Source organism: Budorcas taxicolor, chromosome 13 (assembly GCF_023091745.1).
Source record: "Budorcas taxicolor isolate Tak-1 chromosome 13, Takin1.1, whole genome shotgun sequence".
In the NCBI taxonomy this organism is placed as follows: domain Eukaryota; kingdom Metazoa; phylum Chordata; class Mammalia; order Artiodactyla; family Bovidae; genus Budorcas; species Budorcas taxicolor.
The window spans coordinates 46016208-46031753 of record NC_068922.1 but is presented as its reverse complement, the minus strand read 5'-3'; the positions used below and the strand labels follow the sequence as shown (position 1 = coordinate 46031753).

At 49.8% G+C, this 15546-nt stretch overlaps 1 protein-coding gene across 2 annotated transcripts in view; it reads left to right on the top strand.

Moving 5' to 3' along the window:
• WDR37 (WD repeat domain 37) overlaps nucleotides 1-6238 on the top strand; it is a 34373-nt gene extending 28135 nt beyond the window's left edge. For both annotated transcript variants that reach the window (XM_052650834.1, XM_052650833.1), the window contains exons 12-14: nucleotides 1968-2102; nucleotides 2557-2671; nucleotides 3883-6238. In XM_052650834.1, coding sequence (XP_052506794.1) covers nucleotides 1968-2102; nucleotides 2557-2671; nucleotides 3883-4014 — 382 coding nt within the window. In that variant the 3' untranslated portion in view covers nucleotides 4015-6238. The remainder of the gene's footprint in view (nucleotides 1-1967; nucleotides 2103-2556; nucleotides 2672-3882) is intronic.
• The last annotated feature ends 9308 nt before the right edge of the window (nucleotides 6239-15546 follow it).

Below are 15546 nucleotides of genomic sequence, written 5' to 3'. Positions count from 1 at the left end.
GCCCAGCCTGTCCCCGAGGATGGGTTCCTCCTCGGGGACCTTAGCTTCTTGAGCACAGCTTGGAGGCCAGTGGGTGGAAGGTGGGGGGCTGCCCGAGCCCTGTGAGCAGCATCGGTTAGGTCCTTGTGGGTTTGTGTGCAGCGGCCATCAGGCAGGAGGGTGGCGTGGGGCCATGTGTCACGTCACACCTGGGTCTGCACTCCACATGCCCCTTATGCTGCCTGCAAAGGTGGAAGAGTTGTGAGGGTCTGCCTGGGCCCCGTTGCTGGAATGTGTGCTCTCTGCCTGCTCACTCTGCCCTGTCGGAGGCCCCATCCCCTTCACAGTGAGAAGGCGCCTGTGGCTGGTGCCAGCGGAGTTGCTGCCTCCTGTCTCCGGGCTTCATTTTCCACATTGTGCACTTTCTTCCTTGGCCGGGAAGTTTCAGCAGATTGTTATGCAGAGCAGCAGCTTCCCTGTGTGATGGGGGGACAGCTGTGGGTCCTAATGAGGAGCCCAGCTTTCCGTCTCCGCTGATGGAGGCCCGCAGAGGGAGCGGAACGAACGTTCTAGGCGTGCTGCGGCGGTCGAGCTGCTCTGTCAGCTGGAGGCACACGCTCGGCTGCTCTCGGCGACAAGATAAATGAGGCAGCAGGCGCTGGTGGGGCCGGGCCTTCCACCGCCCCAAGGGACCGTGTGGGAGAGGCCTTGGGAGGACAGTTCTTGGAAGGACTGCAGCCAGCCTCTCGCTTTGATGCCCCACGATATCTGTCAGGGTCCTGATGCATTGAAACCCAGTGTCTTTCAGCATTTCATTGACAGGGTTTGACAAGCTTTGTGGGACTTTTCCCACTAATTTAGCAGAGTGTTAACTGAGGTTTAACTGGGCCAGACCTCCTGAGGCCTCACATCCACAGGGAGGTCACCAGCAGTGGAGGTGTCTGCCCTAGGGCCTTGTCAGTGGCCGGGCGCTCAGATGGCCCTGTGACCTGAGGGGCAGCAGCACCTGGTTCCCACTCGAGCCTCCACTGTGTCCTTGTAGTCAGATGAGGAGTTTGGATGAGTCATCGGGTTGCTCTTGGGGTTACCCTTGTCTCCGTCTTTCTCCCTGTGGTGCACTCGGCCTTTGACCTTAACACAGTGCCCTCTAGGTCCATCCCTCTGTATGGACCGCATCCTCTTTACCCAGTCCTCTGTCAGTGGACTTTTTGGTTGCTTCTGTGTTGTGGCGTTGTAAACAATGCCGCCATGCACTTTGGGACGTGTGTGTCTTTTTGATTTTTTTTTTTTTCCAGTTAAATACCCAGGAGTGATATTGCTGGGTCACATGATGGTTCTGTCTTTGAGGAATTTCCACAATGTTTTTCACAGTGGCTGCACCAGTTTACGTTTGCATCAACATTGTAGGACAGTTCCCTTTTTCCCCACCCTCTCCAACACTGATTGCTTGTCTCCTTGATGACGGCCGTTCTGACAGGTGTGGAGTACCAACTCACTGGGGTCTGGTGTGCATTTCCCTGGTGATTAGTGATGTTGAGCAAGTTTTCATGGGCCTGTTGGCCATCTGTAAGCCTCCCTTGGAGAGGTCTGTTCAGATCATTTTTTAAATGTTGTTTTGTTGTTGTTGGAATGAATTTTTTTTCCAGTGCTCTGATTGAATTGTCTGAAAGTCTCAGTTGGGATGAATGTTTAAGTGTCTGCTCTAGAGATTTCGGTGGGTCCTCTCTATTTGGCCCATCTTGTCTGGGAGCCCTCTCCTTGCTCCACTGCCGGGATGCGGTGAGGCTGCCTTGGAGAGGTCAGTGTGGCCCCTGTGAGCTGGCAGGGGTTAGCAGGAGGACCAGTGAGCGGAGTTGACGACTCACGGTGTCCACATCCCCGCCTCTCTGCCCTCCCAACAGGCCCTGGGGTGGCAGGATTGGTGTCTGCTGTGCAGTGTGGACAGGGGCTTGCTGACGAGATTCTGACCCCGTGCTCTCTCTCGGCAGCACTGTGACCTCCGCCGTGTTTACTGTGGGAGATAACGTGGTCTCTGGCAGTGACGACCGAACTGTGAAGGTCTGGGACCTGAAGAACATGCGGTCCCCCATTGCCACCATCCGCACAGACTCTGCCATCAACAGGTGATGGGTGCTCCTCCATGGACCATTAGGGTGGCCTTAAGGGGGCTTGTGGCATGTGTTGGCTTCCTATAAACTTGTGTTCACTTGTAGGGCCTTGGGAAAAATGCTTTAGACTCCCAGGAAAATATCTTTTATTGATCCTCTAATGCACATTCTGTATTCTATAAGTACTGAAACCTGGGTACAAAATCAGGTTAGTGTGTTGAGCTTTTTAAGAATTAAGAACAAATCATTTTTGGCCAGAGGTTACTGTGTAGCACATGTAAGTTACAGGGGAGTAACTCAGCCCGTTTTCTGATGCCATAGGCTGGTAACACTTCTGTTTGCTAATGTGTTTTGGCTTGAAGAGTGGAATGTGTGAAACCCCCACTACATTATCGCCTGTAATGTCAAAAACTCATGTTGTCACCTGTTGGTTACGTAACTAACTTTTCTCTCCTCCTACGCATTGTAGGATCAATGTGTGTGTTGGCCAAAAAATCATCGCCCTCCCCCATGACAACCGCCAGGTGAGGCTGTTCGACATGTCGGGTGTGCGGCTGGCCAGGCTCCCACGCAGCAGTCGTCAGGTGCGTGCTGGGGCCGCCTGTGCAGGCGGCTGGGGGTGGGCCTTGCTCTCTGATGTGGGGAGCTCCCAGCCAGCCTGGCTGTGTTCAGTGCTCCAGGAGCCCCTCCTGAAGGAAAGAAGTTAATTCTCACAGTGGGTTTTAATTACCTAAGTACATTCAAAACAACAGTCTCACATGCAGTCAGCAGAAGAAAGTTCACAATTTTACACCCTCTTCTTACCAGGTCTCCATCAGAAGTACTTGGTCTTTTGACTCGAGAGCCCTGGGGCCCAGTGAGCAGAGGGGTGTGAGTGGGAGCATGGACCTAATGGGGGTGCTCTGGGCCCCCCACTCCCCAGCTTCCTGGCCCCTCCCCCCGCTGTGAGGGCACTGACACTAGTGTCCTGCCGTGGACCTGGCGTTTGTAGTCTCTCGTCTGGAGCTCTGACTTCAGTGCCCATCTCGGGTGACCCGCTGCAGGTTTCTCAGTGGTCATGGAGGGGAGGCCTTGATCCTGCAGTGGATGTCCCTCCACTAGCGGCCCTGGGCCTCTGGCCTGGGAAGGCCTCCCCAGTATGTGGATGGCACCCCACCATGGAGATGTCTTGCAGAGGGAATTTTGGTGCTGTTCTGTTGAGAGTATGTTTTACTTACGGGATTTCTGTTAGCTTTTCTGAATTCTGCCCTGTACCTGTTGTATATTAAAGTAACAGGTCAGCGTGTCCAATTTAAACTCCCCAGATAGCCTGCAGTGTTCGTTCCAGCATTCTGAAGGTGGCGGGAATCTACTTGAAAGGCTACTTATTTTATCTTTGTTTTATTTGGCACCAAAGGTATATTTCTAGCTCCTTTATCCCTTGAAGCAATTATTTGTTCAAATGTACTTGGGGTCTTTGAGTGAATTATATTTGTTTCTTCCCACATCATCCATCCTCATTTATTCATTAAAACATCCCAGAGGATGTTAATCCCATTTAATGTTTAATGTTTAATCCCGTTTCTGCATTCTTCCTGTTGACTGCTGTCTGACTCCTGTTCTTAGAGAAAGGGTCCTGAGGCGCTGGTTGGGCTGCACTGAGCTCAGCCATGTTCCCACCTCTTGTTTCACGGCAGCTCCCCCAGCAGCACAGGAGTTCTCTTGACTGGTCCACTTCACACCCCCCCTGTCTGATGGGTTGTGGGGGTATGGTCCTGCTCAGGCCCTGCTCTGACGGCTCTGTGCCTGGTTGCAGGGCCACCGGCGGATGGTGTGCGGCTCAGCCTGGAGCGAGGACCACCCCGTGTGCAACCTGTTCACCTGCGGTTTTGACCGGCAGGCCATTGGCTGGAACATCAACATCCCGGCGCTGCTGCAGGAGAAGTGAGGGCCGTTCCGAGGCTCCGGCCGGCCGGGGACCGTGCCTGCTGGCTCGCTGGGCGCTGGGACGCCGCGGCTGTGGGCGGTGGGCCTGAGCAGGGCGCTCTCTCCTCGCTGTACCCAGCTTGCATGAAGTGTCCAGAGGTGTGCCCTGTTGCTTCTTTCCGTTTTGTGTGCGTGGGCATTGCGGCCGTGAGGTGGACCCCCTTCCGTGGCCGCTGGTGTAGTGAGTCCCTGGTGTGTTGGGTGACAGGAGGGCGGGGCATCTGGACGAGTGGTCAGTGGTCTCTGGAGCGATGGTGCATGTGTGCCTGTCCGGCAGGAGTGGGCAGAGATCTCACGTCTGTGTGGGGTTCTGGCGTCTGCTTACTCAGCTTCACCTCTGTGTTCTGTTACAGTTGTGAAATCTGCTTGGATTTTAGAAGTTAAAAAAAGCGTAGAGTGTTGAATTTGCAACATTTGGACAGTTTCTTTTGAAAAGAAAAATTTTCTGCTCTTTTTGTGGAAAACCATTTCAATCTCCTGAGGTATCTCATGCTGGCAAATTCTGAAATAGAATGGTTCTAATCACTGATTCCAGATATTAAGTAAAATTTACAGCACTTTAGTTTATAGCTGTGGTTATAAACAGTTTCTAGAAGTTTCAGATGACTTACCCATTGAATGTGACTTGACCTTTCTAGAAGGCCCTGCTACCTGAAGACAAACCTTATTTATTTTCTACACCTTGGGTTTGCATGTTTCCAAGTGGGTTCACTTCCTGGTGGCATCTGAGAGCCAGCAATGCAAATAAATGAGTTCTACCTCAGACATGAAGTATTTGGGAAACTTGGGTGTCACTGTTAGTGGCTCAGGCACTTGTGATTTAGAGCTGGAATGAGCTCATCCAGAAGGCAGGAGAGGTGGGCGCAACGATGGCCCTGCCCAGGAAGGGCTGCCAAGGGCCCCTTCTGCCTGGAGCCTGTCACTCCTGCCTTCTCAGGACTTTCTGTCCAGTGTTCACGAGTCGTGTTTCTTGTTGAGTTACAGTTTGATAGCGAGACATCTCAGTGCCCCCCAGCCTCCCCCCTGCCCCATTTGTAACCCTTGGAGGCTGTCCTGGGACAGGCACAGAGAGGAACACTGGTAGCCATCGTGTCGGCCTCGTCCCATCACTGCTTCCATTTTGTGGTGTCACAGGTGGGGCGGCCTGAATGCTGGTCCTTCACCTGCGGGTCCTTTGGTCAGGCCCCATGGTAGCCAATCTCAGGCCTCTTGGCCCTGAATGGTCAGGACTGGGTCTGGGGGACCCCTGGCTGGGTGGGAGGGAGATCTGAGTAGTGAAGGTGAGACGGCAGGAGTTTCAGGGCAGCTTTACAGCAGTGGCGGCTCAGGAGCTGATGCTGGAGTCTGACATTCCCTGACTGCGGTGTGAGGATGGGCCCCCACCCTGGGTCTCACTCAGAGCTGCCCTCCCGCCCCCGCACACACCGGCTTCTCTCCTGCTTTAGTCTCACAGCTGAGTGTCTTACTAGAGTCACTGCTAGCAACATTGGAAACTGTCTCTGCACGTCATTGCTCCAGACTTACCCAGATCTCTGCCCGCGGAAACAATGGGCAGCGAGTAAACTCAGCGTGTGTGCCAGCCGTGTGGCCGTGCTGATGAGGCTCCACACGCAGCTCCATTTCCCTCCCTAGGGCTTGGCCCTTCTCAGGAGCGGGACCCACCACTGTGGTCACGGGGTGTCTTCAGGCGTCATGAAGGAGCTGGGGGTGCTGTGTGTGCACACCTATTTGTGCACTTGAGTGTGCGCGGGGATGTGTGTGCATGCGGCTGCAGTGAAATCATGTGGCCCACTGCCTTGATCTCATCTGAAGCAGTGTTTGGAAGTGGGAGTGGTTTTGTCCATGTGCTGATGAGTCCAGAATTTCCTGTCACAGCAGGAGGAAATGTGTGTTTACTGGAAACCATGTGTCAAGAGAATTTCTTAAGAGGTGTGTTGTTGGACAAATGACACCCTTTCTCAGCCACTGCACATCAATTTCTGCAGAGTGAAAATTCTGTACCTATTCTGGAACTGAAGAATCCTATGTAAATCATCTGTTGCTTAAATCTGTGAAAATAAGTTTTTTGGGGGGAAAGTGTGCATTTATAAGTGTTGTGTAGAAGCAGGTGTTTTTACTCTGTTGATGTAATTGTTCATAAGTGTTCAGTGTCTTCATTGCAGTATGAGATTCATTAAAAATCCATGTTCTGTAACTATTGTTGCGAAAGTGTTGTTATTAGGAGTTTCAAAAAATTATTTGGCTTTTTTTCATGTTTTTGCTTTGGTAAAGCATTATTAATGGCTACTGAACATCACAATCATGTAGAAAGTGAACAAGTTAATTATAGTATTGCCCATTTGAAAAACTTTACTTTTAGACTTCAAAGCTCAATTGTGTTTTTTTTTCTGTTATACTATAATTAAATAAACCACATTACACTTCTCCATTCCTGCATCGCCACCCCAGAATTTCTGAAGGGAGTTAATAACTTGACAAACTACAGTCCTTTGTCAAAGTTCCTCAGTTTCATAAGACATTTGTCTTGTCCTTACTGTAGTTAAGCTTGTTTGAAAGTTGAAAACAATTGCAGTTACAGCAAGTGACCTGTTACAGAGAGAGGGCCTGTTTTCTGTGTTGAGTGCATGCTGGGATTGGCGTGGCCCTGCTCACTGTTCTGTTCTCAGCCACGCGGGTGGAGCTGCATCTGCCAAGGGAGCCGTGGCAGGTGGCTCCTGGGAACCCGGCAGGTGGCAAGGCCCTGCCCGGCGTGTCCTCCAGCCCTGCCCCAAACCAGGAGGACTTGTCACCCCAGTCCTGTGGGCCGCAGGTACACGTTCAGTCCCCAGAGTGTAGAGCTTCTCCACAATTTCTGCCTTATCCTACTCTTCGAAAATGTATTACCTAGATTTCATAATTATACCTCCAGTTGCATTTAAAGTTTGTATTAGTATAAAGAACTGAGAAGGCAAGGCTTGTATTGCTTTGATTTCATCAAAATGCCACCAAGGTGTGTCTCCCTCATTGTCCACAGGCTTTCTGTTTTCACTGAATAAATGGGGAGTCAAGGAAATTATTCCCTACATTGGGAGCACCTCTGCTTTACATCAGCACATGTTGTGCAGTCCCTGTTGTATGAAGAGGCTGAAAATGAAGTCACAAAACTGCTCTGAGTTTAACACCAGATTTCTAAGAACATGAAGCAGCCTGGGGCCAGCATGCAGGTAGACTGAGCGCCCTTTGGTGCCTTGCGGGCTGGGCTGTGTGCCTTTTGGGCTGGACAGGGCCTCCAAAGAGAGCACCTTCAAATCAGAGCCTCCCGTCAAGGCTGAAGAGAGAGGGTCATGAAGTGAGAGGGATGAGAGCGAGGTTTTGGCCACTCGAGAAGCGTGACCGGGTGTGGAGGGCGTCCATGATGGAGGCGGCTTGGTCAGGCTTTGGGAAGGGTGGCTTACTCCACATGTGCCAGGCACCGCCAGACGAGTGCATGGGAGTCTGGTTCCATGGGATTCATGGTGAGTGTTGAGTGGGGGCCAGCAGGTGGGGAGGGCAGGGCTTATCCCATGATGAGGGCAGTTCCTGAGTCCCGTCATGCCAGCACACAGGTGTCCGTGGTACCCAAAGGGTGCTACAGTGTGTGAGAAGGACTCCTTTCTCCCCCCTCCCAATGATAGGGATATGCTGGGAAATTTTAGCTATGATTTGGAGACTGTAGTTTGTTACCTGGGCCAAGCTCATCGACTCCGTGCTGCCGGGCCCCTTGTCACCACTGGCCCACAACCCCATCCTCCCAAGTGTGTGCTGGGCGAGCTGTTGCATGCTTCACCAGCCCAGACATGGCCATCACAGTGCTGCCTGGGAAATCTTGGAACTGGAACTGAGAAAGTCCATCTCTCTCCAGTAGTTCAACTATGTGAAAATATGCCAGGTGCTTCTGAGTGAAGAGAAAATAACTAGGATTCTGTGCTCAGCAAGACCTCCTTCAAGAATGAGTGTGAAGTGATGGTCTGGATAAACAGAAGCAGTTTTCACCAGCACCCCTCCCCTAAGGGGTTCAGTTTAGTTCAGTTCAGTTGCTCAGTTGTGTCCAACTCTTTGTGACCCCTTGAACCACAGCACACCAGGTCTCCCTGTCCATCACCAACTCGTGGAGTCCACCCAAACCCATGTCCATTGTGTCGGTGATGCCATCCAACCATCTCACCGTCTGTCATCCCCTTCTCCTCCTGCCCTCAATCTTTCCCAGCATCAGGGTCTTTTCAAATGAGTCAGCTCTCTGTATCAGGTGGCCAGAATATTGGAGTTTCAGCTTCAACATCAGTCCCTCCAGTGAACACCGAGGACTGAAAATGTAAAGGGACCTTTACAAGGATGTTCTGTAAGAAGAAAAAGTCACGAAGGCATGGTTTCAAATGGACCAGCATACTGGCACACATCAGCACCAAGTTACGTCTGATTGGAGCTTGGGTTTTAAATATCTGTTTTTGTTCTACTGGGGTTTGAAAGAGTTAAGTCTTTAAGTTATTAAATATTTATAGAGAAATTTCAATGCTGAGCACAAAGAAAAATACCTTGGAAAGATAAAAATGAAATGATAGACATGGTTACTGTGAGGGGCCAGGAAATGTGGTAAATGAGAATGGGGTAGAAGTAAGTTTTTATTGTATTTCTTTTTATAGTTTTTGAAATTTCAGAACCATTGAAATATATCACCCGTTATCTGAGAAGTTTCTGCTTTTTTGAATATGTGACAAAAATAAAAAGAGGATTAAAATCAACCATATTTTAAATATTTTAAAACTTTAGCATAGACATTAGAAAAGACATAAAATGACAGACCATCAGGTTTATTAATAGGGAGAGCCAATATTATAAAAGTTCAGTCCTCCCCACATTGGCAAGTATGCAGTTCCAATCCAAATCACCCGGGGTTTTTTTTGAGGCATTGGACAGTGTGGTTCCTAAGTTTTATTAGAAAGAGCAAAGGCCAGGGTTAACAGGATGCCCAAGAAGAGAAAAGAAGAAGTGAGAAAAGAAAAAATTTACCTCAAGTCTGGTAGGGCTGTAGTATGCGGAGTGAGGGGTTTGCACAGAGTGGGAAGTTGACCAGTATAACAGGAAGATATCAAAGTTGATTCATGCATAAATGAAAACCTGAAACATTTCAGCTCATATAGTCACAGATCAGTGGGGGGAAATGAATGGTTCTACTACTGGTTACTCACGTGGAGGAAGATAGTAAAATTGGATCCCTGTCTCACACACCAAGGGCTTCCCTGGCGGCTCAGACTCCTGCAGTGCAGGAGATGCGGGTTTGATCCCTGGGTTGGGAAGATCCCCTAGAGTAGGGAGTGGAAACCCACTCAGGTATTCTTGCCTGGAGGATCCCATGGACAGAGGAGCCTGGGGGGCTATAGTCCATGGGGGAAACAAAGAGTCAGATATGACTGAGTAACACATCCACATCTCACAACAGAAGGAGAATCAGTTCCAGCATTACATGTGAAAGACAGAACATTAAAAGAAAAACTGAAAAATTCTTAAAGAGATGGGAATACCAGACCATTTTACCTGTCTCCTGAGAAATCTGTATGGAGGTTAAGAAGCAACAGTTAGAACTGGATGTGGAACAATGGACTGGTTCAAAATTGGGAAAGGAGTATGACAAGGCTGTATATTTTCACTCTGCTTATTTAACTTCTATGGAGAGTACATGTGAAATGCCAGGCTGGATGAAACACAAGCTGGAATCAAGATTGCTGGGAGAAATAACAACCTCAGATATGCAGATAACACCACCCTAATGGTAGAAAGTGAAGAACTAAAGAGCCTCTTGATGAGGGTAAAAGAGGAGAGTGAAAAAGATGGCTTAGAACTCAGTGTTCAAAAATCTAAGATCTTGGCATCCAGTCTCATCAATGAAGGGGAAAAAGTGGAAGTAATGACAAATTTTATTTTCTTGGGCTCCAAAATCATTGCAGATGGTGACTGAAGCCATGAAATTAAAAGACACTTGTTCCTTGGAAGGAAAACTGACAAACCTAGACGGAGTATTAAAAAGCGGAGATATCACCTTGCTGACAAAGGTCTAAATAGTCAAAGCTATGGTTTTTCCAGTAGTCATGTATGGATGTGAGAGTTGGACCATAAAAAAGTCTGAGTGCCAAAGAATTGATACTTTTGAACTGTGGTGCTGGAGAAGACTCTTGATAGTCCCTTGGCCTGCAAGGAGATGAAACCAGTCAATCCTAAAGGAAATCAACCCTAAATATTCATTGGAAGGACTGATGCTGAAGCTCCAATACTTTGGCCACCTGATGCAAATAGCCAACTCATTTGAAAAGACCCTGATGCTGGGAAAGATTGAAGGCAAAACGAGAAGGGGAAGGCAGAGAATGAAATGGTTAGACAGCGTCACTAACTCAATGGACATGAATTTGAGCCAACTCCTGGAGATAGTGAAGGACAGGGGAGCCTGGCAAGCTCCAGTCCATGGGGTTGCAAAGAGCACACGTTCAAGGTCATGGCACCAAACTCGGAACAACCAGCACACAGCACCAGGGGCTGGAAAGCAAATCTTGGTACCTCTACACAGCGAGACATGACATAACAGAAACTGGATGACTCACATGCAGCTGTGTGCAACTGTTGGACCATGTGAAACCTCGTGAGGCATGAGCCATCCAGCCTTGCATGTGATCATAGCCTCGTATTTCGTGGGATGAAACCCAACATTCCGAATGGTCAACTGTGGGCCAGGAATGGGGCTGGGGTGAAGGAAATGGTGAGATCAGGAAGAGCTGAGACTGGCACCGTGCCATTCCTCATCTGGATCCTGGGCACACAGGTGCCGGTCCTGATCTTGACACTGGGCACATGGGCACTGATCCTGATCTGGACAGTGGACACATGGGCGCTGGCCCTGATCTGGAGGGTGGGCACAGGGGTGCCAGTCCTGACCTGGATGATGGGCACACGGGTGCCAGCCCTGACCTGGATGGTGGGCACACGGGGGCTGGTCCTAATCTGGATGGTGGGCACATGGGGGCTGGTCCTAATCTGGATGGTGAGCACACAGGGGCCAGTCCTAATCTGGATGGTGGGCACACGGGGGCTGGTCCTTACCTTGACACTGGGCACATGGGCACCGATCCTGATCTGGACAGTGGACACACGGGCGCCGGCCCTGACCTGGATGGTGGGCACACGGGGGCCAGTCCTAATCTGGATGGTGAGCACACGGGGGCCAGTCCTAATCTGGATGGTGGGCACACGGGGGCCGGTCCTGACCTGGATGGTGGGCACACAGGTGCCATCCTGATCTGAACACTGGGCACACGGGTGCGTGTTCTAGTTCTCACACTGTATAACCTGAGTGCGCCTACAGATGTTCCTTTAATGTGTCTAACATACAACCAAGATAATAGAAACAGTTCTAAAGAGAAAGTGTTGGATCAAATGAATGCTGGTAAGATGAGGGAATTTGTAGTAATATTTTTCCCTACATCAGTTTCATGCTTATTGCAAACCCTGTTTTTTCACTTCAGATACTAGTTCTTCCACTTACCAACGTGTAGTTTTATCCTAAATTGTCTGATTTTCTTTCATTGTATGTTCCCATGGGAGGAAACGCAAAGCCAATTTTGTTCCAAGATCATGTTCTTGAGAAAACAGGCACTAAGAGCACGCCCCTTTGACATCCTCGCCATCCTTGTGCAGTCATCTCTGGACCCCAGCCCTGCTTCAGTTAGCCGTGGATCCCAACCGCTCCTGCACTGCAGGTGGGTCCTGCACGTGTGCTGGCTCTTGCAAATGCAGAGCTTGAGAGTGCACCTCCTGCAGGAAGAGCTGCTGCTTCTGTGGCACATGGGCCATGCCACGTGGGCCAGGGCTGTATCTGCAGAATGGCCTCAGACACGTGCACCCGCTGCGCCTGAAGGCGGGGAGAGCCTGTTCTCCAGTGTAAATAGAAAAACATGTACAAATGTGCAGTTTTTAAAAAATGCAACCTGACATGTTTGATACATCCCTTCCTTTCTTTTTTGTCCGATAAAATACAAGAATGATAATAACAGTGGTTGACTTAAAAAAAAAATGTCATGAAGGCAGTTGTCAAAAGGCAGAGTTTATACTGTCAAAATTGGGTTGTTGGTCAGATATATTTTATAAATCCTGGCTTTAAAGTGGGAAATGTAATAAGGATTTCATTTACCAGGTGTGATCATAAAACAATAAAAGTACTTTTCTTATGTTCCTCATAAGTGGGGACTGAAGGCAATTTCAAATCCAGGAAACAGTCCAAAAATTGTGTTGAGCAGGGGCCACGCGCCAGAGTAAGACTTTTTATTCTCACAGTCTTGTTTTGGGGAAAGCAGCATTTATTTGGCCAGGTGGGTAAGTTCTCATATATTTGCTAAAATAAAATCATTTTCTACAATGCATGTGTATTACTAATGTCTTCTAGCTCTGAATTGATTCTCAACAAATAATATAAAAATGTCCTGCTGGTGAACTTTTTCTGCTTTTTCAGTGATAAAATTATTTGTGTATGTTCTGTAACTAATTCTCTCTATTGTAAATAGGAACCTGATTTTCTTTTTTTTAGACACAGTTTTATTGGGGTCTAATTGAATGTGTGAAATACACTGATCATATATGAAGTGTAAAATAGCTATGGATGGGGCAGAGGTGCTGGAGGTTGCGGAGCCAGGGTTTTTAAACTACTCTGGTTAACATGCTAAGGGCTTTAGTGGAAATGGTGGACAGTGTGAGAGAGCCGATGGGAGTGATGTGAAAACCGTAAGGAAGAATCAAAACGCTGGGGCAGACATGAAGAATGCCTCTGAGGAGCCGTTCTGTAGACTGGACTGAGCGTCTAAACATGGGTCAATAGAAACGTCCCAAACAGGAATCCAAGGAGGAAAAAAAGAACAAAAAACTCAGAAGAAAATATCCAGGGACGATTACAGAAAGGTGTGATGTTCCGCATTTGGGAACTGGAGGAGAGGACGGAGCAAGATTTGAACTAATAGCTGAGAATTTCCCCAAAGTAATGACATAAAGCAGACCACAAATCAGAGATGCTGCGGGGATGCCAAGTGCAGAAAGGCCAGAAAATCAACACTTGGGCACATCACATTCAAACTGCAGAACAGCAAAAACAAAATCTGGAAAGCACTGCGAATATACCACAGCTACAGGAAAGAGGGATTAGAGGAACATGGGACGTTTCATCAGAAACCACGCCGGCGAGAGAAGAGACAGACAGTATGTGTACGTGTGTGTACAAAGCAGTCATCGTGCTCATGGATTCTGTGGTCGAGTTCAGAAAGGGTGTGTCAGAGATGACTTTTTTCTCCACGATGTCTGAGAGGATCGCATGCTGGGAGCGGTGCAGTCACGGCTCTGGAGTCTTCTGCAGGTGTCTTCATGTGTGTCTGGCCCCTGAGCTGGCTCGATATGGAAGGCTGACTCAGCTCAGAAGCTACCTCTCATGTGGACTAGGCTCACGGCATGAAGGCCTCAGGGAAATCTCCTTCCTTGGCAGAGGCCTGGATGTCAACAGTGAGCGCCATCTGTGGGGCAGAAGCGGGGGCCCGCAGCACCCCTGCCTGCCTGGACACTGTGTTGGGTGATTGTGTATTAGCTGCTCACTGAGCCTCACGGCCACAGTTTACGGGTAGGTGGTCCCTTCCCGGTGTCTCAGCATGGACCGGAGAGGGAAGGAGGGTTCTGGCTGAGACAGTCCAGCTCTGGGGTTGGTGCTGATGGTGCTGACCCTGACATCGGGTCTCTGCCCATCTGGCCCCCGGGGCTCCCAGGCTGTGGCCATGCTTCCAGCTGCCCTATCCCCACATCCACCCACCAGCACCTGCTCTGACCACGTCCACATGTGTCTCCCCCAGGGGACAGAATGGCGGGGGTCTTCTCTGAGCTGTGGGGTGTCCAGGGGCAGAGGAGCCCCCTTTTGGGAGGGGGTGGTCCAGCAACAGGCAAGAAGGGCAGTGGATGTATCTGGCCTAGTCCCTCTGCAGTGACGCTGATTTATCTCTGAATCTCTGCACACTTCCCAGTGGCTGCCTCTTGAAATAGTCCCTACGAGCATTTATAAATTAGGGCCTCTGATGTCTCTCATCGAGGCAGGGCAGCTTGCATTTCCCTTTTCTCACCTCTGAACTCTTCCTGCGGATGACCCTGCCCAGGGTGGTCTTGGCCTCTGTCTTCACGCCCCCACCAGGTGCCCTTGCCTCCCTGTGATTATTCCAGCACCCCCACCCCCGGCACCGGACTTGCCTGGTCACCTGGTCTGTGGCCTCCTTGTTTCGTTGGAAAGCAGTGCTGTCCGCTGCTGATTATGTCTGGCCTGTGTTGTGGACATCGTTTAATTTCTTTTAAAATTGCTTTGTGTTCATTGCCACCAACTAGTCTATGAGCTTTTTGGGACTAGAGAGCACATGTGTTTTATTATCTCTAAGGATGGAGGACGATGGGTTGTTCATAGCAAGTCTCAATAAATATTATTTATTGAAGAACCTGGAGAGTGATCACTTTGACCCTTCCTGTTAGTGAACGGTTGGAGTCCTGTGACGGCAAGGAGGGCAGAAAAACCTCCAGACTTGAGTAGTAACTCATCATTATGACTATTTATTACCAAAAACAAACATATTCCCCTTCACATACTTAAAGAATCCTCATCACAACCCTTTGCTGCAGGTATGATTCTGTTGTTAAAAGATGAGGGATTAGGGTTTAAAGGCAGGAGCCACCTTGTTCAGAGCTGTGGGTGAACGTGGTCTTCCTGATGCCAAAGTGAAAGTTGCCCAGTTGTGTCCGACTCTGCAACCCCGTGGACCATACAGTCCATGGAATTCTCCAGGTCAGAATCCTGGAGTGGGTAGCCTTTCCTTCCTCCAGGGGATCTTCTCAACCCAGGGATCAAACCCAGGACTCCCACATTGCAGGCGAATTCTTTCCCAGCTGAGCCACAAGGGAAGCCCAAGAATACTGGAGTGGGTAGCTTATCCCTTCTCCAACGCATCTTCCTGACCCAGGGATCAAACTGGGTTCTCCTGCATTGCAGAAGGATTTTTCACCAGCTGAGCCACCAGGAAAGCCCCAGTTCACCATGCAAACAGCCTCCACCCACTGAGGAAACCAACCAACCAGGTGCCGGATAAGCTGAGGTCAGTGCAAAGAGATTCACAGGTCCTCAGGGCGCCCAGTTCGGGTGGCAGCTGAGTCCCTGCTGGACGGGAGTGTGGTCCACAGAGCACCCCTAGTCCCTGTGAGCTCTTGGTGTGGAGAACAGGTTTTTCTTGAAAACTTGAAGCAGCCCTTGCTGAGGGGCCTCAGTTCTGGGGTTTAGTGGAGAAGCTCAGCAGCCTCACTCGCTCCTTGCACCGGGCACACGATGTGCGGCCTTGCAGAGCAGCACAGGCTCTACAGGTGGGATGTCTGCAGGAGGGAGGCAGAGACTGGCTATCACGGTCATAGCCACAGCCAAGGGGGGCGAGGC